The 23,164-nt window shown below is 51.8% G+C and overlaps 1 protein-coding gene across 2 annotated transcripts; it reads left to right on the forward strand.

Moving 5' to 3' along the window:
* The first annotated feature begins 202 nt into the window (after window positions 1-202).
* Window positions 203-21,386, forward strand: Acp6 (acid phosphatase 6, lysophosphatidic). Of its 2 annotated transcripts, XM_071618507.1 has the most exons (11): window positions 566-609; window positions 4,158-4,239; window positions 6,437-6,565; window positions 6,668-6,798; window positions 7,110-7,189; window positions 10,373-10,460; window positions 11,183-11,315; window positions 15,422-15,522; window positions 17,900-17,995; window positions 20,400-20,565; window positions 21,199-21,386. In XM_071618507.1, exons 2-11 carry the CDS (start codon window positions 4,210-4,212, stop codon window positions 21,334-21,336), a joined length of 1,092 nt encoding a protein of 363 aa, XP_071474608.1. In that variant the 5' UTR covers window positions 566-609; window positions 4,158-4,209; the 3' UTR covers window positions 21,337-21,386. The 2 variants fall into 2 exon arrangements, with proteins under 2 accessions (XP_027811987.1, XP_071474608.1); XM_027956186.2 differs by lacking the exon at window positions 4,158-4,239 and having other exon boundaries at window positions 203-609.
* Window positions 21,387-23,164: the final 1,778 nt, after the last annotated feature.

Here is a 23,164-nt window from a genome sequence, read left to right on the forward strand (position 1 = left end):
GCCCAGACCTGCCCACGCGGGTTCCCGCCCCGCCCCGCCCAGACCTGCCCACGCGGGTTCCCGCCCCGCCCGGCGGAGTCCCGGCGCGCGGCCTTGTGGGAGTTGTAGTTCCCGCGGGCGGAGGGCGCCCGCCGAGCGCCGCCTGGGGACTCCACTTCCCGCGCTCCTCCGCGGGGCCCGGCAGAGACGGCCCCGGACGGGGGAGGGCTGGGAGCTGTGGCCGGTGGAACCGGCCATCTGTGGGGAGTCCGCCGCCGTCTGTGGGGCGTCCGCCGTTCGTGCCGGGGCCTGTCCTTCAGGAGGGCAGGGACCCGACTGGAAAGCGGGCTTGAGGACTCGAGGGCGAGGCGCGGCCCGTCGGGTGGGCCGGAGTGTTCACCGCGGTCCCCGCGCTCTCGGGGCGGCCCCATGGCGGCCCGCGCCCTAGGCGCGCGGCTGTGGGCCCCGGCGGGCGCGCTGGCCGCGCTGGCCTGCTGTCTGCGCGCGCGGCGGGCGGCCCCGAGCGAGCTGCGCCCCGAGGCGCGCGGCCACCTGGAGCTGAAGCAGGTGCAGGTGGTGTTCCGGCACGGCGCGCGGAGCCCGCTGCGGCCGCTGCCCTGCGCGGGCCAGGTGAGCGGCCCCCGGCTCCCGGCTCCCCGCCCCCGGCCCCCGGCTCCCGGCCCCCGGCTCCCGGCCCGCGCTCCCGGCTCCCGGCTCCCCGCCCCCGGCCCCCGGCTCCCGGCTCCCGGCTCCCGCCCCGCGCTCCCGGCTCCCGGCTCCCGGCCCCCCGCCCCCGGCTCCCCGCCCCGGGCTCCCGGCCCCCCGCCCCCCGCCGTGCGCGCCCCAGACTCCAGGGTCGCCCCCAGCTGCGGCGCCGCTGCTCCTCCGGAGGAGCCCGGGACTCTCCTGGGGGCCCTTTGGCCAGCGGTCAGCGGCGCGCCAGGGCCGCAAAGTGGCCTGTCTCGAGCCGGGACGGCCGCGTCGGTGCTGTCGGGGACCGTCGCGCTGTGTCAGGGACCTTCCTAACGGGACCTCAGGGGCTGCCTTGGGACAGGTTCCAGGACCCCTCTTCAGGGTTAGCTGGAGGCTGTTGGAGGTCGCAGGAAGACGTGGTGACAGTCGCTGTGTCCCGGCTCTCTGGTTTCAGGCTTCTAGACCTACAGTTAGTGGAAGGGCTTGTGGTCGGTTTGGGGATATGATGCTTTGAACTCTGCAGGGTTAACGATGACTAATTAGCCTCAGAGCACACACAGTTCCATGTTTTTTATGGTTAGCCTTTCTGTACGCAGGTCCCCAAGTCCCACTGGAATGCCTAGTGTGCGATGCTTAAGTTGAAGTTGGAGCAGATCAAACAGGTTGTCCATCTTCATGGTCATAGTTGCTTTCTAGAGAAAACCGAGAGAGCTGAACTCTCCACACTGTACACTAAAACCCAGTTTTCAAAGCAGGCCTCACTTAAAGCAAACCTCTAAGGTACTTCTCAAATATATTTTAGCAGGCGCTTAACATATGTGGGTTTCTAGTTAGCCTTTCTGTGGCTACACTACTTTCTGTCTGGTACTGGAATTTCTTATTTTTTGATGCTTTGGTCTTTATTCAGTCCCTTACCTGCTTTTTTTCCATCAGATCATCAAAGTTCCTTATCATTTTGTAAACACATGACCCATCTCTTGGGCAACCTCTACCCCCACTTTTCCCCATTTATTCTTGTTACAGAGGGCTGGGAAGTAATTGATAGGAATACACACACACACACACACACTTTCTTTTTTTTTTTTTTCATGTTAAAGACAGGTTATCAGTGGTAGCAAAGAATAAAGCTTGACTGTCTAGACCTGGGCCTCGTATGTACAGTGCATGCATTCCCCAAAGCCCTGTAGAAAGATTTAGTTTCTTTTAGAGATTTCTCCTGAGCCAGTGTGTGATGGGTGTCATGCCTTTCTGGAAGAGGGGGTCCTTATGGCTTAGCACACCAGCTTCATCCATCATCTCTCTCTAACTACAAAATGTGGAACATCATAGTCCGTGGTCTCATTTTGCAATAAGAGAAGACACAGTACCTCTCCTACCAGATCATACCTGCAGACTGTAGGTAGATGCTTTAAAACTGTTTGGTTATCTAGAATAAAATATGTGCATAAAAGCCAGGGGTGGAAACAACCCTCTTTCAAATTAGTCCACAAGTGAATGTCATCAGCCCTCTATAACTTGTTTCTGGAAGACCTTGCTCAGGTTTTCTTTTCAATATCCCATTTAATAGACAGGTTATTGGGATTTTCTATCTTTCTGGTTCTGATATTAATTATATTCGGGTGGGACATGTAGCAGCCATTCAAAAACTAAAATTTCTTTTGGTACATGTTTACTGATTTCTGATTGGTTTATAGATAAACACACATGACAAGTCATTTCAGTCATTTTACAAATCCTTAGAAAGTAGTCTTGTTTAAAATATGAGTGGTTTTTTTATGGCTTAAATAACTTTGTTTAGCTTATCTTGATAAAAGTATGTGCCTTGGAAATAAAATTATGGACCGTAATTAGCTGTTTTCCTGATCATTACAGTAGATCCAAGTAGACTTTCAAAAGAATAGATTTGACTCTCATTCTAGGTTTCCCTAGGTCCCCTGCAGACAGTGGCAGGATGATCACCAGGCAGGTTCTTCTGATTTCATAAAAGACAGTTCACCCTACCCTAGCTTCATTGTTAAGGTATTTGGGGTTTTATTTGACAAGATAGATCAGCTGGGAAGCATAATGTCTTGTTACTTAATACTTAGCCAGAGCTCAGCTGAGAAAGGTGGCGTTGAGGACGCAGCACCTGAAGAATGTGCCAGGCCAGTACCTCCATCTTTCTATAGTGATGCTTCTTTACCTTAGTAGGATATCGAACTCAAGTGGGGATATTTTAAAAATACTGATGCCTGGGTCTTCCTCCCAGAATCCTGGTTTAATTGGCCCACGTGTCCAGACGTTGTAAGATCTTCTCTGGTGAGACTTTAGAATTCTCTGGACTCTACGTCATTGACCCAGGGAGGTTCAGAATAGGGCTCAGGCATCAGTGACTTCTTAGAAAATGTCCTGCTGATGCCAGTGTATGACCCAGGTTTAAAACTATTGTTTTATCTAAAAAAATCTGCACCTGGAAGTTTTTTGTTTGCAAATTTTTTTTCTCTTATTTGGAATCTAGCATATCCCTCCCAGTATAGAATCGCCTTCACTGAAATGTGCTTTGGTGAGATGTTATCACTCTGTGTTGAGGGAATTGGGAGAAACCATCCCACAGAACTCATTGCTGTGACTACTGAAAAGGTGTTCATTGTATTACTCTCTCCTCTTTATGAGGACCCTTGGGAGGAATTTGTCTGTTAGCATTAGATATGGTGTACTTCTCCTGAACAGTTTGCTTGCTTTTATCTTTAAACTTGTCTAGCTGATCAAATTTCTCTTTTTATATAAAAGCCAGAAAGCTTAGTGCCAAACTTGCGGTCCACCTATGAGAGCTGTATGGATTTTTGATAGATGCATTTTTAGTAACCTATTACTGCATCTGTTTTTGCCCCTATGCTTATTTGGTTCTGTCTCTTACCTACTTTGACTTGGTTGTCTTACTAGATTTTAGGTGTTGCTGTCATCTGTTTCTTTTTGGAAATGGGGTATAATGGAGTATAAATATAAGGAGGATCATCAAGTCAGTTTCTATCATTAAGTTAAGAAGAGGAAAGAGGATGAGAGTGGGCTCTAGACTTGATGTGACCTGCACTGCAGGACTTGTCTCTTGGGAACCACAAAGGCAGCTAGGCAGAGAGCTCTCTCAGTGAAGCTGAATGGCCCTGTGGACTTAGGTCTCTGACCTGGGGAAGGGTGACTCATGTCAGTTTTCAGTGTAGTGATGGAGAGAGACGGAACACTTCAATGACGGGGATGTGCCAGGAGCACTGGGAGCACAGAGGACTTCACTCAAACTTAAGTGAGCGCAGGTTCCCCACTTTCTTCTGCCCTAGTGGTAGTCAGGGAGCACCTCCTCTACCCTTTCCACATTAGGTACACAGGCTCAGAATCAAAGTAGTACTTTTCCTTTCTTTTTCCTTAGTCACTGCCAACCCAGCCACAAAATAAAACTTTTACCTACTAATTCAGATGTCTCACATTTACCTCCTCTGTTCTTGCTGCCTTAGGTGAGATCTTGGATCCCTTTATTGTTTGGACTGAGGTATCTCCTGAAATCTCATGGGTGAGACAAGGCAGGAATATTCAGAGGTAAAATGATTGTATTATGAGCATGGTGACATGATCAGTGGATCAGTCCGTTGCATGGATTGGCGATTCGGGGTGGGGGGCTGCTGTGCTGGGTGCTGACCGGCAAGTGAGGCAGTAGGTCACTAGCAGCATGCTTTGGGGTTTGCATTCTGTCTCTGGTGCCTTGTCTTCTCTGCTTCTTGGCTGCCAGCACTGAGCAGCTTTGCTCCACCACACCCTTCCACCCCCCTGGTCTGCCTCACGTTGGGCCAGAGGAATGGAGCCAACCGATCATGGACTGAACCTCTGCACCTGTGAGTCCCAAATAAACCTTTCCTTCTCTAAATCGTTCTTTTTAGGCCTTTTGGTCATAGCAGTGAAGAGGTGACCAACAGTACTCATGGAGACTATGGCACACATCATAAACTTGACTTTCCTGCATCTGGTCTTCCCAGTCCAATAGTGGTTATACCCGTGACTTTTGAACTACTCTGGAGCTGTGGGCCGGGGCCTGGCTGCCTGGGGCTCCGGGTTCTTATTCCTCCTGCAGCTGGAGAAACTCCAGTTTTTGCATTTACATGTACAAATTGAATATTCAGCTTTACTTGGCATTTGCTAATTAAAAGGCTTGAAAACCATTCCCAGTTTGAGACAAACTAGACTACTTCTTTGTATATACATTCTTTAATATCTCTACTTTGCTCCAATTTTCTAGCTATTTTGGGGATTCTGAATGCCACCATTTCTTCTTACCTGCTTCCTACTCCCAAGTCCCAGTTGTTGCTTGTCTGAATTCTGTTCATTTCACATATGATCCGTTCTGTGAAATATTCCCTGAATCCTCAACCACAAGAGAATGTCTGTTTTACCTTGAACTACAATGGACTTCATCTGGTTTCTTATAGCACACATTCCCTTTTAGTATGTCATGTAGATTCAGAGTTTGCTTCCTCTATTAATCTGAAAATCAGGGAAAGACAGGGCCAAATTATCTCAAGCTTGATATCTTCCACAGGATCTGGCAGATGGTCAGAGTTATTAATTGCATGTATGGTGTGCTCCGCCCTTCTTAGGATTTCAGAGTATAAAGGTCAATAAATGACCGAGTCTCTGTTCTCAGGAAGCTAAATCTACTAAACAGGACAGACCAGTAAAGGAACTCTCCTAGAACAGTAGGAGCCACCAGTATTGCTATAGAAGTTCAGAGCCATGGTCAGGCTTGTTGAGTCTTTCGGAACGAAGGAGTCTTCTCAGATGACAGGAAAGAAAATTCTAGGAACGTCACGTTGAAAAACTAGGAGGTATGAAGATGGCGCTGAAGGAAACAGTTGTGGGACTGGAGAGGTAGTGTGTAGGGCAGGGAAGAAGTCCTGGGGGGGTGCTGAGAAGAGGTTGGGCCATGCTAACCGCAAGCCAGGCTCAGAACTGAGGAGAAGGGGCCATGATTAACTGTGAAAAAAGGAAGGAGGAGGTAGTAAGGTTTACTCTGGTCACAGCAGGAGCATTCAGAGCGACTTTGTTCTGGCCAGCAGGGCTGCAGGGATGGTGTGTGGCAGGGAGTCACAAGTTGGAGTCCTGGGCCTGGGAGGGTGTGGTAGCGCTGGAAAGGACAGCTGAGGTTGCCAGGGTGTGTGGAGGTGCCCTCCTGGCTGCGAGAGTCACCGACAGCTGGAGCTGGGGATTGTGGCCACTTGGGATGTCTGGGAGCCATTGCAGGACAGCGGGAGCAAGCGCCAGACTGCAGGGAATAAAGGGAGGTGGGGAGCAGCCAAGGCTTCCTGGTGGCAGCTGTTTATTTCAGAAATTAGATAGCAGGAACTAATAACAGGGGACACTAGCAAGTGTGGTGTGCTACGTGGGGGTCCAGGCGTGGAAACTACAGAGAGGTTCCCAGGAGATCTCCCAGGCATGGTCACTAAGGCCATGCTCATCGTGCACTCGCCAAGCACCTGCCGCCAGGCACTGGCCATCTCTCCCCTTCGGCCTGGGCTCAGGGCCAGAGTAGCCGCTGACAGTATTAGTGCAGCACTCAGGACCTGGGCCGAGAACACCTGGAATCCTGAGTCGGTCGGTCGTTTCTCCCTTTTCCTCCCACAGGAAGGTCTGTAGCCTAATGTCGGAGTGATTCTGCCTAATGTTCCATGGGACCACCAGATGTTAATGCTGAGTTTCAAGAAACTTTTAAAAAAACATATCTTGTTTTTTATGATCACAACAGGTAGAGTGGAACCCCCAGCTATTAGAGGTCCCACCCCAAACTCAGTTTGATTACACAGTCACCGATCTAGCTGGTGGCCCGAAACCACATTCTCCTTATGACTCTCAGTACAGCAGGACGACCTTGAAGGTGAGCACTGCATCCTGCTCCGGGCCACTGCGAGTTTCAGTGGGTCTCTCTGGGCTGAGATCAGCCTGGCAGGTGTCTGATTCTCTTTTTTCCCCACTTCAGGGGGGCATGTTGGCTGGGCAGCTGACCAAGGTGGGCATGCAGCAGATGTTTGCCCTGGGAGAGAGGCTGAGGAAGAACTATGTCGAAGACGTCCCCTTCCTTTCGCCAACTTTCAACCCGCAGGAGGTCTTGTGAGTCATCAGAAGAGGATATGTTGCACTGAGTGAGGTCTTGAGTGTGAGGGGTCCGACACCCCAGGGCCTCCTGTTTTCTCCCAGAGAGGTTTGGGGGAGAGTTGTCTGATGCAGTAGTCCTGAGAGCAGTCGTGACTGGAGGTCGCGTTCATTGGCCTGTGAGTCCTCTGGGGACAGCCATCCCACAGAGCGGCGAATCCTCTTCCTGACCTCAGGGCCCTGGGTGTCCGGAGACTGCAGCTGCTCGTGGTGCAGTGTATGACTCAGCCTTCCTCCCGGGGGCGTCTCTGCCTTTCTGTTTTTTCCAGTGTTCGCTCCACCAACATGCATCGGAATCTGGAGTCCGCTCGCTGTTTGCTGGCTGGGCTTTTCCAACGTCAGAAAGAAGGTCTGTCTGTGGGGTCTACAAGCCAGCCCCTGGCCCTTGAGGAGCGGCCTCCCAAAGTCCCTCTCTGTGTCCGTTTCCCAATCTCTCTTCTGCACATGTGGCCTCGGGTGTGCCTGTCCTCAGGGTCGCTGCTGCCTGGCCGTGTGCTGTCCGCTCCAGCCTGACCTGTCAGGAGTGGCCGTGCATCAGTGGCTCTACTCTAGTGTGCCTCCTGCTCTGGCCTCTCCTCCCAGGCATCTGCACAGGCTGCCCAGGGCCGTGCTGTCTGCATCCCGGGGACAGTAGTGACCTGCTAAGAGAGAGGAGGGCAGAAGAGTGCTGATCTGGGCCCTCACCTCAGTGCTGATTCACAGTAGGACCCGAGCATCAGCTGCGTTTCTTAGTTTTGACGATAAACCTCTGTATGGCTGTGGTCAGAAATTCCCCAACTTTTTACTGCCAAGGACTGCATTTTTTTCCCTCATGGATCCCATATATCTAGGGTCTTTGGCCATCAAAGGAGGCTGCATTTTTGGCTGGGCCCGGTGGCACAGTCCTGTAATCCCAGTGTCTGGGGGAGGGGCTGAGGCAGGAGGATCACAAGTTCAAAGCCAGCCTCAGCAATTTAGCAAAGCCCTAAGCAACCCAGTGAGACCTGTCTCTAAACGAAATACAGAGTAGGGCTGGGTGGTGGCTCAGTGGTCGAGTACCCCTGAGTTCAATCCCTGTGGTTCCAAGGTGCCCCCCCCCCCCCAGAAAAGGTGGCTGCGTTTTATCATTTGTTATTGATTCAGACTTACTTGAATCCCTGGTCTGCATTTCAGATCGTCATTACCTCATCAGAATTAAAATAGTAAAGGGTGCCATAAGGCAAAGGTTATTGTTCTTTTCTTTAGCTTCTTCAGCAGTATCTCAAATAGAAACAAAACAGTCATCAAACTTTTAAAAATATGTAACGTAATAGGAACTTCAGGCCGGAGGCGCCTGCCTGATCCCTGGCTGGGTTGGGTGCTGCGGCTGGTTTCTTGCTGCAGTTGGCTGCTGAGCACAGACGCGTGTAGCCCACAGAAAGCAGACAGAACGGCTCTGCCTCCCTCCTGGAGAGCCCGTGAGCTCAAGAATCACCCACAGGGCCTGATGTGAAGCTCCCCACTTGCTCAGCTTCACAAGGCAAATGCCCTCTTCCTGGAAACAGCAGAAGTGTGACAGAGGAGGAAAGATGCCTTCAGGTCACAAACTGGGGATGTCCCAGGTTCCAGCAGGGAACTCAGTGGGTCCCTACATGTCTCTTTGTGGCTTCCTGGGTAGTGGCTGTATGCGTGGGACTCACAGACATGGGGACTTCAGTTTGACTCCTGTTAGAGCTGCTTCTGTGCTCTCCCCAGCATCAAGGGAGTCGAATGAGCCAAAGAACCTAGAAGGTGCCACCATGAAGGGAAGTGGTGCCACACTGGGTTTTGCTTTAGGAAGGAAATCTTCGAGAAGCCCCAGGGAGCTCCGTGAGAACTGTGGAGACGCGGGCTGGGAGGAAGCTAGAGACTGCTGGCCGGCCCCATTTGGCCAGTCCTTGGCTCCGTTCATATCTGAGTGTCTATTTAGAGTGTCTTTTTCCTGTAAACTGTGGTTCCAAGGTGCCAATACAGCAGCAGACTCCAGATGGAGTACCCTGCAGTGTCACCCACGTTATACTAGATTATTAGCAGTTTTTAAAATCCCAGCACTAAAGACTTGGTATATACCAAACAGTATTCTAAGGACGTCGCATATGTTGTTTAAGTCTTTCTATAACCCTGTGAGGAAGGTACCATTTCCCATTTTACAAATAAGAGAACTAAGAGGGGCTAAATGACCTGCCCAGGCACACTAAACGGTGAATGGTATTGGTGGAATTCAAACAGTCTGGTATCGAAATCCATGCTGTCACCTTTAGGTTCAGCTACTTATCCAAGGATATGTGCATGTAGATCATTTTTTGTGTTTTTGTACATGCAGAAGCCCAGGATTCTTCAAAGAGGTCATAGGGACTACAGGAAAGGAGGGGGCATGGGACGTGCAGATAGACTCTGCTTTGAACCACCACCTTGCATATATCAGCACTGTTACTGTTGGACATAGTGGTGGGCGAGGTTCCCGAGATCACTGACAGGGTTCCACCCCTGGGATTGCAGATGAGCCCTAGAGAAAGAAAGTGGCTTCCCAAGGCAGCCCTGTGGGTTGGTTACGGATTCAAGACCTAACCGACAGACCTTCAGTGTGTTTTCCTTCTGTCGAGACCAACGAAGTGTGTTTGGATCCTCATATTCTAGTACAGTTACCATGGCTGCTTTTAGAAACCTGGGGTTCTGATCATCGGTGATTTGAGAATAAAGAGCTCCTTGGGACTCAGGCTCACCTACGTGCTGAGTGGACTGACCGCAGTGGATTCCAGATTGCTGCTGATGGGGGATGTTCCTTTTGCCATTGGGCCTGGGCTGTGGGAAAAGAGAAGTGCCACAGGACTCTGCCGCCTCTGGCAGGGTGTCGGGATGCCCCAGGCACTGCCACAGGGGACAAGAGCTAGTGATCTCTGAGCAGCAGCTATGTACGGGAACACTGTCTGATCCTTGGTTCCTAGCCACTCTTCTAGAAGGCTGGCTTTTATTTTGGGCAGGACTCCAGCCTGAGGAGATTTATGGCTTTGTGGCCACCTTTCTCAGACTGTTATGTGATAAGTCGCCATATTGGCCTATGAGATTGAACTTTGGGAAGAAAATACCTAGTTCTGATCAAATGAGGGATAGCATATTCTTCATTAGGAACTTAGTTGCTGGCAGGCCTTGAAGGCAGGGAGTGTTGGGGATGAGACTGGGGAGTGTGGGATAAGAAAATCAAGGAGAATGCTTCACTCAGGAACAGACACTCAACTCTAGACCTTGAAGGGTGTTCCTCAGAACGCCTGAGGTGGGGCGGGCGGGTCCAGGCCCCTCTGGTCTGTTCGTGGCCCGTAGGAGGGCAGGTGCTGGACAGAACAAGGCTGCTGCCTGCTTTCTGCGATGCTCGGGCCGTGGGAACGCTCTGCAGGGCTGGTGTGCGCTGGGGCCTTTGCTCTCCTTGAGGAGACCTTGTGCCCCAGCTCTCTGGTGGACAAAGGGGGGGAGGAGGAAGTGGGGCTTGGGGAAGAGCCCCGTGAAGCCTCCTCCTGCCTGTGCACCCCATTCCTCCTAGGACCTGTCGTCATCCACACTGTGCAGGCAGACTCGGAAGTGTTGTACCCCAACTACCAAAGCTGCCAGAACCTGAGGACGAGGGTCAGGTAACTGCCCAGTGGAGGGCGCCCCTCCCCACCTTGCTGGCAGACCCTGCCTGCCCTGAGGCTTTGCCCAGACCCACCCTCGTGGCTGCCTCCTGCTGCCACTGCCGAGGGAGTGCAGGAGCTCTTGCTCACAGCCGCAGGCTCGCAGAGGGGCAGGGAGTCTGGAGGTGCTGTGCAGTCGTGAACGGGCCTTTTCCCCATTCGGACCTTACACTCGGTCCCTGGAGTAGGTGGATAAGGTAGTGAGTGAGCCAGTCATCAGCCTGCGAATCCAGGTGTGCTGGCCCAAGAAGACAGACTGCCCCCCCCATCCCTGCTGGTGTGCTGCCACGCAGGTCCCTTGGTTAGGGCGGATGACCCTTTTAGTCCTCAGCCATTCTGAGCTGCACCAAGGCGATATGAGATGTGTTCATAGAAGAGAGAGTGCTGTCTCCAGACAGACCTGGGCTGTGCATGGTGGTGGGCACGACAGGAATCTAGAGTAGGACTTGGAAAGTTTGACCTGAATTTTACTCCTGATCCTTGCTAACGTTTATAAATCACTTGACTTCGTGGAATCTTAATTTCCTCATCTGTAAAATGGGAATAATGCAGCTAGCTCCACTGGGTATTTGTGAGGATTGAAGGAGACCTCAAAAGGTTGAGCAACGCATTTAGTAAACTGTTGATTGCTGTACAACATAAAGATGATTTAAAAAATATTTTAAAAATTGCTTTGGCAGAGGCCGGAAGGAGGCTGCTACTTCGCAGCCACAGATCTCAGAGGATTTGAAAGAGGTGAAGGAAGGGATGGGCCTCGACAGTAGCATCGAAGTGGACTTCTTCATTCTCTTAGACAATATGGCTGCTGAACAGGTGGGATGACACTTTTCCCTGAACCTTGGGGTTTGGTGACCATGGGGCAGGCACTTGGATGAACAGGCTCCTGACTTGTAACTAGGTGGGGAGAAGTGGATGGAGGCCCTCTGGTGTGCAGGCCGCTATGATGAGGCTTACGGGTGGAGTGGATGTGGGGGCTGAGGGAGAGGGAGCAATGAGGAGGGGACGGGAAATAGTCATGGACTCCTCACCCAGGTAGGAGTGCAGACATCCAGCTCTAGATCAGTCAGGGGTACAGACATCCTGCTCTAGATCAGCCAGGAGTGCAGACATCCTGCTCTAGATCAGTCAGGAATATAGACATCCAACCCTAGATCAGTCCGAGATATAGACATCCAACCCTAGATCAGCCAGGAGTGCAGACATCCTGCTCTAGATCAGCCAGGAATATAGACATCCCGCTCTAGATCAGCCAGGAGTACAGACATCCAACCCTAGATCAGTTAGGAGTACTGACATCCAGCTGTAGATCAGTTAGGAGTACAGACATCCCGCTCTAGATCAGCCAGGAGTACAGACATCCAACCCTAGATCAGTTAGGAGTACTGACATCCAACCCTAGATCAGTCCGAGATATAGACATCCAACCCTAGATCAGCCAGGAGTGCAGACATCCAGCTGTAGATGAATTAGGAGTATAGACATCCAGCTCTAGATCAGTTAGGAGTATAGACATCCAGCTCTAGATCAGTTAGGAGTGCAGACATCCAGCTCTAGATCAGCCAGGAGTGCAGACATCCAGCTCTAGATCAGCCAGGAGTACAGACATCCCGCTCTAGATCAGCCAGGAATATAGACATCCTGCTCTAGATCAGCCAGGAGTGCAGACATCCTGCTCTAGATCAGTCAGGGGTACAGACATCCTGCTCTAGATCAGTCAGGAATATAGACATCCCGCTCTAGATCAGCCAGGAGTGCAGACATCCTGCTCTAGATCAGTCAGGAATATAGACATCCCGCTCTAGATCAGCCAGGAGTGCAGACATCCTGCTCTAGATCAGTCAGGAATATAGACATCCCGCTCTAGATCAGCCAGGAGTGCAGACATCCTGCTCTAGATCAGCCAGGAGTATAGACATCCAGCTCTAGATCAGTCAGGAGTGCAGACATCCTGCTCTAGATCAGCCAGGAGTGCAGACATCCTGCTCTAGGTCAGCCAGGAGTGCAGACATCCTGTTCTAGATCAGCCAGGAGTGTAGACATCCAGCTCTAGATCAGTCAGGAGTGCAGACATCCAGCTCTAGATCAGCCAGAAATATAGACATCCTGCTCTAGATCAGCCAGGAGTGTAGACATCCAGCTCTAGATCAGTCAGGAGTGCAGACATCCTGCTCTAGATCAGCCAGGAGTGTAGACATCCTGCTCTAGATCAGCCAGGAGTGTAGACATCCTGCTCTAGATCAGTCGGGAATATAGACATCCAGCTCTAGATCAGCCAGGAGTGCAGACATCCAGCTCTAGATCAGTCGGGAATATAGACATCCAGCTCTAGATCAGCCAGGAGTGCAGACATCCCGCTCTAGATCAGTCAGGAGTACAGACATCCAACCCTAGATCAGTTAGGAGTATAGACATCCAGCTCTAGATCAGTTAGGAGTATAGACATCCAGCTCTAGATCAGTTAGGAGTATAGACATCCAGCTCTAGATCAGTTAGGAGTGCAGACATCCAGCTCTAGATCAGCCAGGAGTGCAGACATCCCGCTCTAGATCAGCCAGGAATATAGACATCCTGCTCTAGATCAGCCAGGAGTGCAGACATCCTGCTCTAGATCAGTCAGGGGTACAGACATCCTGCTCTAGATCAGTCAGGAATATAGACATCCTGCTCTAGATCAGTCAGGAATATAGACATCCTGCTCTAGATCAGCCAGGAGTGCAGACATCCCGCTCTAGATCAGTCAGGAATATAGACATCCCGCTCTAGATCAGCCAGGAGTGCAGACATCCTGCTCTAGCTCAGTCAAGAATATAGACATCCAGCTCTAGATCAGTCAGGAGTGCAGACATCCTGCTCTAGATCAGCCAGGAGTGTAGACATCCAGCTCTAGATCAGTCAGGAGTCTAGACATCCTGCTCTAGATCAGCCAGGAGTGTAGACATCCTGCTCTAGATCAGCCAGGAGTGTAGACATCCAGCTCTAGATCAGTCAGGAGTGCAGACATCCTGCTCTAGATCAGCCAGAAATATAGACATCCAGCTCTAGATCAGCCAGGAGTGTAGACATCCAGCTCTAGATCAGTCAGGAGTGCAGACATCCTGTTCTAGATCAGCCAGGAGTGTAGGCATCCAGCTCTAGATCAGTCAGGAGTGTAGACATCCTGCTCTAGATCAGCCAGGAGTGCAGACATCCTGCTCTAGGTCAGCCAGGAGTGCAGACATCCAGCTCTAGATCAGTCGGGAATATAGACATCCAGCTCTAGATCAGCCAGGAGTGCAGACATCCAGCTCTAGATCAGTCAGGAATATAGACATCCAGCTCTAGATCAGTCAGGAGTACAGACATCCAACCCTAGATCAGTTAGGAGTATAGACATCCAGCTCTGGATCAGTTAGGAGTACAGACATCCAGCTCTAGATCAGTTAGGAGTACTGACATCCAGCTCTAGATCAGTCAGGAGTACAGACATCCAACCCTAGATCAGCCAGGAGTACGACATCCAGCTCTAGAGCAGTCAGGAATATGGACATCCTGCTCTAGATCTTCAGGAATGTAGACATACAGCTTTAGATCAGTTTTTTGAAACTTGTTTAGAATACCTGGGGTGTGTGTGTGTGTGTGTGTGTGTGTGTGTGTTTGGGAGAGTAGGGGTCGAGTGGGTGATGAGTAGGGGGGATTCTGGGTAGGGAGGGTTGCTCAATTTTTTTTAATAACACATCTATTTTATTTATTTATTTTTATGTGGGGTTGAAGATTGAACCCACAGCCCTGCGCATGCTAGATGCGCACTCCACCGCTGAGCCACAACCCCAGCCCAGGGTGCTCATTTTTTACATGTGAATTTTACATTCAGTCAGTATCTTCTAGGATCTAAAACTTTTGGGTCCTTATTTGTTCTACCTTTTTTGAAGAGTATATGCATATCATCATATTAAAAGTCTGAGAAGCCCGTAGTAAAGAACTCGGGGCTGGAGCTAGAGCCCCTTTGGTAGAGTGCTTGCCTCTCATGCACAAGGCCCTGCTGCCCTGGGTTCAGTCCCCAGCACCACACACACACACACACACACACACACACACACACACAAGAACTCTGGTTGATCTTTTGTTTTTCAGGATGGGGGGGATTACTGGGGATTGAACTGAGGGACACTTGAATTCTGAGCCACATCCCCAGCCCTATTTTCTATAGTTTATTTAGAAACACGGTCTCACTGAGTTGCTTAGTGCCTCCCATTGCTGAGGCTGGCTTTGAACTCACGATCCTCCTGTCTCAGCCTCCTGAGCCGCTGGGATTGTGCCACTGCGGCCCAGCCTCCAGTTAATCTTTTATTCCCCCACCCCCAGTTAATCTTTAAGTCTGTTTTCCTCAAACTAATCTAGCTATAGGATCTCTTTTGTGTAATGAATACATAAAGAAGATCACACATGGGAAATATCTCTATAGATTCAGAAGTTGGACACTGTGGCAGCGTCGGAGCCTCCTTCCTTCTCTTGTGAAAATGACCTCATGCCGCAGAGGCACAAACGCACCTGTGCTTAGGTGCAGTGGTCTGAGGTCATAGGCGAGAGCTCACGTAGAGCATTTGTATGGCAAATCTTTAGAAAGCATTTTAGGGAAAATGAAAGTCAAGTGGAAATTTGTGAATCCCTTGCCTTGGTGTTTTATTCTTTTTTTAATTTAAATAAAATTAAAAAAAAAATGTGGAGTGGATGGGAGCCATCAGAAATGGAGGAAAACGTTTTCGATTCTGGCTCTTCAGCCCTCCAGGAGTGCATGGCTTTGGAAGGACCTGGGGGCATGGCTTTTTGAGCTATTTAGCCCCTTCCCAGAAGACAGGTCCTTGCAGCCTCGGCGGGAGCCGAGCAGCTGCCAGGTTGGGGGCAGAAGCTGTGATCTGAAATCCTGCCTGTGGTCCTTTCAGGCACACAGCCTCTCGAGCTGCCCCACACTGCAGAGATTCGCCCAGGTGGTTGAGCGGAGGGCCGTGGACACGGCCTTGTACGTCCTACAGCGGGAAGACAGGTGAGTGGCCTCTGCAGCTGCTGGCGCAGAGTCACGCTTGGTCAGACCTCCGAGTGTGTGGGAAGGAGGCCCTTCAGGCCTGCTCACACCGTCTGCTGGCATCACCGTGGCCTGAGAGACAGCCCCTGCTCTGCGGCCTTCCCAGGTCTTTACGCTTCTGATCCGGGCTGGTGACCTGGTGCCTCCACCCTGTGTTACAAAGAATATAGAGCACCACAGGCTGAGTGTCTCAGCCACTCCCTTTTCCCTTGTGTTCTAAGGTTCAAAAGATTTAGTGGGAGGTGTGGAAGCTGATGGAAGAATGTATTTCTCACTTTCTTCATCATGTTACAGTTTACACATGAGTGTCATCTTCTCACCGTCAGGTGGGTGAGAAGCTGGGGCTGAGAGTCAGCAGTCCTGCCTGAGCTGAGCTAGTGCGTGCCACAGCCAGGACTCGGACCGGCCCTCTGACGGACAGGCCTGTGTTTGCTCTTTCTCTTCCTGCTAGTGGGGATGCTGTTGGTGGAAGGCCTGCTTCTTGACCACCAAAAGGAAAGGCTTCCCTCTTACAAATGTCAGAAGCCTCTTTTTTCTGTTGGAATAAGAGCATTCGGCTTATCCTCAGAATAAGTGGCTTAACGGAGGAGTGGGCAGTAGAGGAGGGTCCTGAGGACGATGGGGCAGCTGACATTCCAAGGGTTTGCCCAGTGTGCGGCCTCAGAGGCCCTGACTGCACTGACTTTTTAAAAAACAAAAATCTTATTTGCTATTTCTTGTTTTACATGACTCTAGAGTACATTTTGATATATTTATACAAACATGGAGTGTAACTCATTCTAATTAAGATTGCATTCTTGTGGGATATATCTACAACACAATATCACTCACCATAGAGCAGAAGGACTTTATGACGTTTGCCAGTGGATAGATCTTGAGACTGTCACGCTAAGTGAAACAAGCCAACCCTCAAAACCCAAAGGTCGAGTGTTCTCTATGATGTGAAGATGCTGCCTGCGTTGACCCTGAGTCACACGTCCACTTGTGCGCCAGCCAAGCCACTCACTGTGCCGCCCCTCCCTGGAACTTGCCAGCTTCCTCTTTGTTCATGAAATGATGCTGCTACCTCAAACTGTCACTCACTGTCCTCCCTGTCCCCAGTTCACACATCTGCATGTTTAATAAATGTGCTGTTTCGCAGCCCAGCCGTTTCTGTTACAATGCCCATCTCCACCCTTACAGCGGGAAGCAGCTGTGGTAACATGTAACAGAAGGGGCACAGTTAGGTTCCAGTAGACTTTTTTTTAATATTGTTTCTAGTAGATGGACACACTGCTTTTATTTTATTTTTATGTGGTGCTGAGGTTGGAACCCAGTGCCTCACATGTGCCAGGCAAGCGCTCTACCACTGAGCCCCAGCCCGGCCCCCAGTAGACTTTATTAACAAAACAGCAGGCAGGTCTGATCGGGCTGAACCATAGTTGGTTTCTCCTTGTCCATTGTCTTTTCCGTTCCCTTAGCCCTGGTTTCAAAACTGATGTCTCTTCAAGGACAGAGGGTCACAACTTCCAATCCAGCTTGGCTTGGCCGGCACACGTTCTCCTGGAGGGTGCATGTCACACACAGTGCTGGTCACCTCTCTTCGTCCGTCGCTCCGTCGTCTCTTGAGTTGTGCAGTTGGCAGTTCACCCAGTCTCCATGAGCAGGGATCGGTCCTGGGCCTCCCTGGTCCCTTCCGTCAGGGACTGGGTTCTGGGAGTTGGAGGGAGGAGGTGGTGTTGAGAGGCACACAGCGCTTGCCAGGCCCTCCTCCTGCTGTGCTCACAGCTGGGAGAGGATGTGGTGTGCCTGTCAGTAGCTGCCTGAGGACTGTGAGGTAGTAAGCCAGAGAATGAAGACGGTGGAGCTGCAGAGCCCGCCCTGGGACTAAGTCAATTACATCGACATGAATAAGAAGTGTCCCTATGGCCTAAAGCACAACAGGAGAGAGCTGACAACAGGGACACACTTGGGAGGTTGCTCCCTCGCACCAACTCCTCCAGGCCCTTTGGAATGCCTGGAAGTGGTCACCCTGTCCTTCTCCGCGTTGCTCTTCTGCTCTTCACGGCCTCCTTCTGCATGATGGACCCCGTCACCACTGCCCCTCCCCAGCCCTGCCGTCTCAGCTGTGTTCCTAGCCACTCTGCACCCGAGCTTTAGTTGTGGGAGTCTGTCCACAAGGACCCCCAGCTGCATGTGGCACCATTTGTCCTTGCTGCCCTGGCTGTCCCTCCTGCTCTGCTTGTCTTTTTCTTGGCCCATCCAGTTGGGCTCCTGAGGCCCTACAGGGCAGGACCAGCCTGCGTCCCCTGAGTGCTGATTGGGTGCCGGGTGTCTGACTTGCTTTTGCTCTTCCTAGGGAAAGCCTTCAGATGGCAGTGGGCCCATTCCTGCACATCCTGGAGAGCAGCCTGCTGACCGCTGTGGACCCTGCCACTCCGCCCAGCGAGAGGAGGTACTAGCACAGCAGCTCCACTCTGCCGAGAGCGGCCAGAGGCAATTCCCCAGAGCGGCAAGCCCCAGGCTGTCCGCAGCTGTGATATGTTTATATCACACTGATTTGGAATTTTATTTTATTTGTTTGTTTTTAGTTACAGATGGACACAACACCTTTATTTAATTTATTTATTTCTATGTGGTGCTGAGGATCAGACCCAGGGCCTCACACACCCTAGGCAAGCGCTCTTCCACCTAGCTACAACCCTGGCCCCAATGTGGTATTTTAATAGTTTAAAATATAATTGTGTAATAGATGTAGTTTGAATGGCTAAGAAGGAGTGATATCCACAGGCATTTTAGAAAGTTGGAAATGACCCATGAGCTTCCACTTTTGCAGGGCCTGGCACCCAGGTCAGAACCACAGGTCTGGGGTGCTGTGTGTCCTAGGCGTCTGCCGATCAAAGTGTGATCTGCAGACAGAGCTTCCTCATCACCCAGGAGCTTGTCAGGTATTCAGGCCCGACCTGCTGAGCAGAATCTACATTTCAACAAGATCCCTAACTCTGTGCACCTTGGCTCTGGAGGAGCCTGTGGCAGGCTCCTCTTGAACGTGATCCCTAACTCTGTGCACCTTGGCTCTGGAGGAGCATGTGGCAGGCTCCTCTTGAACGTGATCCCTAACTCTGTGCACCTTGGCTCTGGAGGAGCATGTGGCAGGCTCCTCTTGAACGTGATCCCTAACTCTGTGCACCTTGGCTCTGGAGGAGCATGTGGCAGGCTCCTCTTGAACGTGATCCCTAACTCTGTGCACCTTGGCTCTGGAGGAGCATGTGGCAGGCTCCTCTTGAACATGATCCCTAACTCTGTGCACCTTGGCTCTGGAGGAGCATGCAACAGGCTCCTCTTGAACGTGATCCCTAACTCTGTGCACCTTGGCTCTGGAGGAGCATGTGACAGGCTCCCTTGAACGTGATCCCTAACTCTGTGCACCTTGGCTCTGGAGGAGCATGTGACAGGCTCCTCTTGAACGTGATCCCTAACTCTGTGTGCACCTTGGCTCTGGAGGAGCATGTGACAGGCTCCTCTTGAACGTGATCCCTAACTCTGTGTGCACCTTGGCTCTGGAGGAGCACTGTGACAGGCTCCCTTGAACGTGATCCCTAACTCTGTGCACCTTGGCTCTGGAGGAGCACTGTGACAGGCTCCCTTGAACGTGATCCCTAACTCTGTGCACCTTGGCTCTGGAGGAGCACTGTGACAGGCTCCCTTGAACAAGATGTCCTAACTCTGTGCACCTTGGCTCTGGAGGAGCATGTGGCAGGCTCCTCTTGAACGTGATCCCTAACTCTGTGCACCTTGGCTCTGGAGGAGCATGTGACAGGCTCCTCTTGAACATGATCCCTAACTCTGTGCACCTTGGCTCTGGAGGAGCATGCAACAGGCTCCTCTTGAACGTGATCCCTAACTCTGTGTGCACCTTGGCTCTGGAGGAGCATGTGGCAGGCTCCTCTTGAACGTGATCCCTAACTCTGTGCACCTTGGCTCTGGAGGAGCACTGTGACAGGCTCCCTTGAACAAGATGTCCTAACTCTGTGCACCTTGGCTCTGGAGGAGCATGTAACAGGCTCCTCTTGAACGTGATCCCTAACTCTGTGCACCTTGGCTCTGGAGGAGCATGTGACAGGCTCCCTTGAACAAGATGTCCTAACTCTGAGCTGCTTGATGCTCTCTCCTTGTGTCTATAGAACACTACAGGATCTAGTGCTAGGCTTCTGCGTTGGGGTCAATAAACAAGATCCCCAACCCACCCCAAGAGATGACACTGGCACCAGTCAGAAGCAGGTGAAATGGCCATTGGGAGACTACGATGAGATGCACTCGGTTCCCTAAGCCTGCAGGCTTTCCCAACAAGGAGCAGAGGCTGTCACTGACTCGTCGTGTGGCGAGAGCCGGAAGACCCTCCTCCAGGCCTGGCAGGATCCCAGGAGGGGTCTAGACCACAGCAGCTCAATGTCTGCCTTAAGACTCACCAGGAGAACTGGTGAATGGGTGGAGGAGGCCAGGAGAGTGATCCCAGTGGGACCTCCCTGGTGACAAGGGGAGTGGACTGTGGGTTCTCCTCTCCTGTTTCAGTTCAGCTGAGCTAGATGTCACCTGGTTTCTGAGGCCAGTGTGTTCCTTACTCCAGGGAGACGGGCAGCAGTTAAAGTCCTTGGTATTTCCGTAGTCCAAACCAGAGGTATTGGCCTGCTAGATTGTTTGAATAGCTTCACTCCACGAACAGAGATGTGATGTCCATAAGGTCTTTAAAATGTTGGGAATGGCTCACGAGCTTCTGTAGCCACTTTTATAGAACCTGGACCCCTAGGCCTCCCGAGTTCTGCAGTAGACCATTACAGGGAACTGTTTCCTTCTTTCAGAAAGCTATACCTCTATGCAACTCATGATGTGACCCTCATCCCTCTCTTAATGACCCTGGGGATTTTTGACCACAAGTGGCCCCCATTTGCTGTCGACCTGACCGTGGAACTCTACCAGCATCAGCAATCCAAGGAGTGGTTTGTGCAGCTCTATTACAACGGGGAGGTAAGACCTCGCAGCTGGGACTGAGTGGTGGCCGGGCTCTCCCCAGTGCCCCCGGCTGGGTCAGCACCAGGCCCCGTGGAGTCTCCATGGGTGCCCTCAGCTCTCTGCACCCCGTGGGCGACTCACAGCTGTGCCCAGGGCTGGAGCAAGTCTTGGCCTGTGGTGGCTGAGTGGGACGTGGTCCTGATCCTGGTCTGCAGACTGCTCCAGGAACAGAACCCCTCCTGCTCTTCTCCCGAGAGACTGTCGGGATGTAGCCTCCTGACGGGGGCCTCCTGAACATGCACAGCTGGGTCTTGGGAGGTAGCGGGCACTGCCAGCACCCTTGCCTTGCTGACGGCCTGTCACATCGATGCTGAGAAAAGGGACCAGAGCTCTCCCAGGGATGAGACCTTTAGCTTCTCCAGCTCAGTGATGTCACTTGACTGTGTCCCCTCAGTCAGCTCAACGACCTTTCTTGAGTGGCCTTTGTAAGCGGGCTGTAGTGGTGTGTTCTGCCTGTGACTGGTATGGGGCCTTCTTGGTGTCATGTGTGTGCGTGCCGCTTGGGCCAGAGCCTCTCAGACTGCGGGGCTCCCCGAAGGCAGAGACGGGCCTGGCCCTGTGGGCTGCTGAGCCACGTCTCTTCAACAGGAGCAGGTGCCGAGAGGTTGCCCCGACAGACTCTGCCCGCTGGACCAGTTCTTGAACGCCATGTCAGCCTACACCTTAAGCCCAGAAAAATATCACGCCCTCTGCTCCCAAGCACAGGCCGTGGGAAGTGAGGAGTGACCGACCTACCCAGACCAGTTGATGTCTCAATAAAATGTCTTCATACCTCGCCTGCACTTTGTTTCCTCCCCCAGCTCTGGTAAGGCCTTTCTGAAAGAGAAAAGGGCATGATGTGGAGACCAAAGGGTTTCTCGGATTTGTGGCTTCCTTTCTAAGCATGTGCTTGTGACCCAGGCCAGACATAATGAGCTGCAGAAATGGGCTGATTTGGGACCTTGGTTCTGTTCTTCTCCTTGTCCTGCTCCCCCTTCAAACTCCTGTCCTCCCACACCTCTCCTCTTCGCCACCCAGGGGCCGGCCAGGAGCGCGTCCCCGCTTCCTGTCCCCCGTGTCCCTGAGTCTGTCAGGTCGGTCAGGACTACCTTCACCTCAGGGCCTCGCACAGCTCCTCCCCCTCCACCTGCAGGACACCCCCCCCCCCCGCCGGTGGGTGGTGTCTCTGTTTCCCTGGGACAGCCCCACAGTCAGGAAGACTGCCCACCCAGGCCACCTCCACGTCACGCCTGCCTGGGCCCTCCGCAGGGTCGGCCCCGGCACCCCTCCTGTGACCACCACCCTTCTCATTGTCGTTTTCTCTCCTTACCCCTTGTTCCCAGTAGCTACAGGTATGCTGTGGAAACCCCGACTGGTTTTTCTCCACATCTTTGGACTCTCCGTTTTTCCTTGAACTAGCTATGATCAGACCCTTTCCCTCAGCTCTGCATGGAAACAGGCGTGTCCACCAGCATGGACCTCGGTGGATAATCCCGCAGCCCATTTTCAGTTTTCTTCTCATCGGCATTCTTGGAATGTCTTCTTCACTTGGCTTTGGTGGGAAATACCAAACTGGTTTTCCTCCAGTTTCTCAACTTCTCTATTTTTGGTGAATCTATACTTGTCTAATACCCTGAGTGTTGGGGGGTTCCTGGATTTCAGGACTTTTTTCTACCTTTTCTCCTATACTGACCCTCTGGGTGATCTCAAGTGCCTCCATAGTTTTTAAATATTGTGCTTAGGGCCTCACGAAGTTGCTGGGGCTGGCTTTGAACTGGTGGTCCTCCTGCCTCAGCCTCCCTCGCTGCCGGGATCACAGGTGTGCGCCGCCATGCCTGTGTTTCTAGGCCCTTCCCCTGAATTCCAGTCTCATTTCTGATTGTCTACTCAGCATCTGTGTTTCGATATTTAAGATATTAATATGCACCAAACTTCCCATTGCCCACAGTAAGCTCTCGGTTCTCAGCCCTTTGCAAACCTCCTGCCCCCACAGTTTCCCTCCTTGGGATGAAGTATACACTGTTCACACAGTTGCTTAGGCCGAGAGCTTTGGGGTTACCATTGAGACCTCATCATCTAGTGTCTCAGTGAGCCCTGTTACAGTTTGGACCTAGAATGTCCCACAAAGGCTCCTGTGGTGAAGGCTTAGTCTCTAGCTGGTGATGCTGTTAGAAGGTTCTGGAAACTCTAGGAGTTGGAGACTAGTTGGAGGAAGTAGGCCACTGGACGTGTGTTCTTGTAGGGTGTATCTTGTCCCTGCCTCGCTCTGGCCTTCCTGAGGTGGACAGCTCTGTTGTGCCGTGTGCTGCCTGCCGTGATGTTCTGCCTCACCACAGGCTCACAGTGATGGGACCAAGGGACCATGAAGTGAAAACTCTGAAATCATGAGCCAAAATCAGTCTTTCCTCTAAGTAGTTTTCTTGGGTATTTTGTCACAGCAGCAGAAAGCTGACAAAAAGCCTCTTGTCATTTCTCTTCAAACTAGATCCAAAATTGACTACTTCTTAAGATCTCCATTGCGGTGTCTTCGTCCCACTTCCTAAGAGGTCCCCTTGTTTCTGCCCTCGTTCCCTCC

This window comes from Marmota flaviventris, chromosome 10 (genome assembly GCF_047511675.1).
Source record: "Marmota flaviventris isolate mMarFla1 chromosome 10, mMarFla1.hap1, whole genome shotgun sequence".
NCBI lineage: Eukaryota > Metazoa > Chordata > Mammalia > Rodentia > Sciuridae > Marmota > Marmota flaviventris.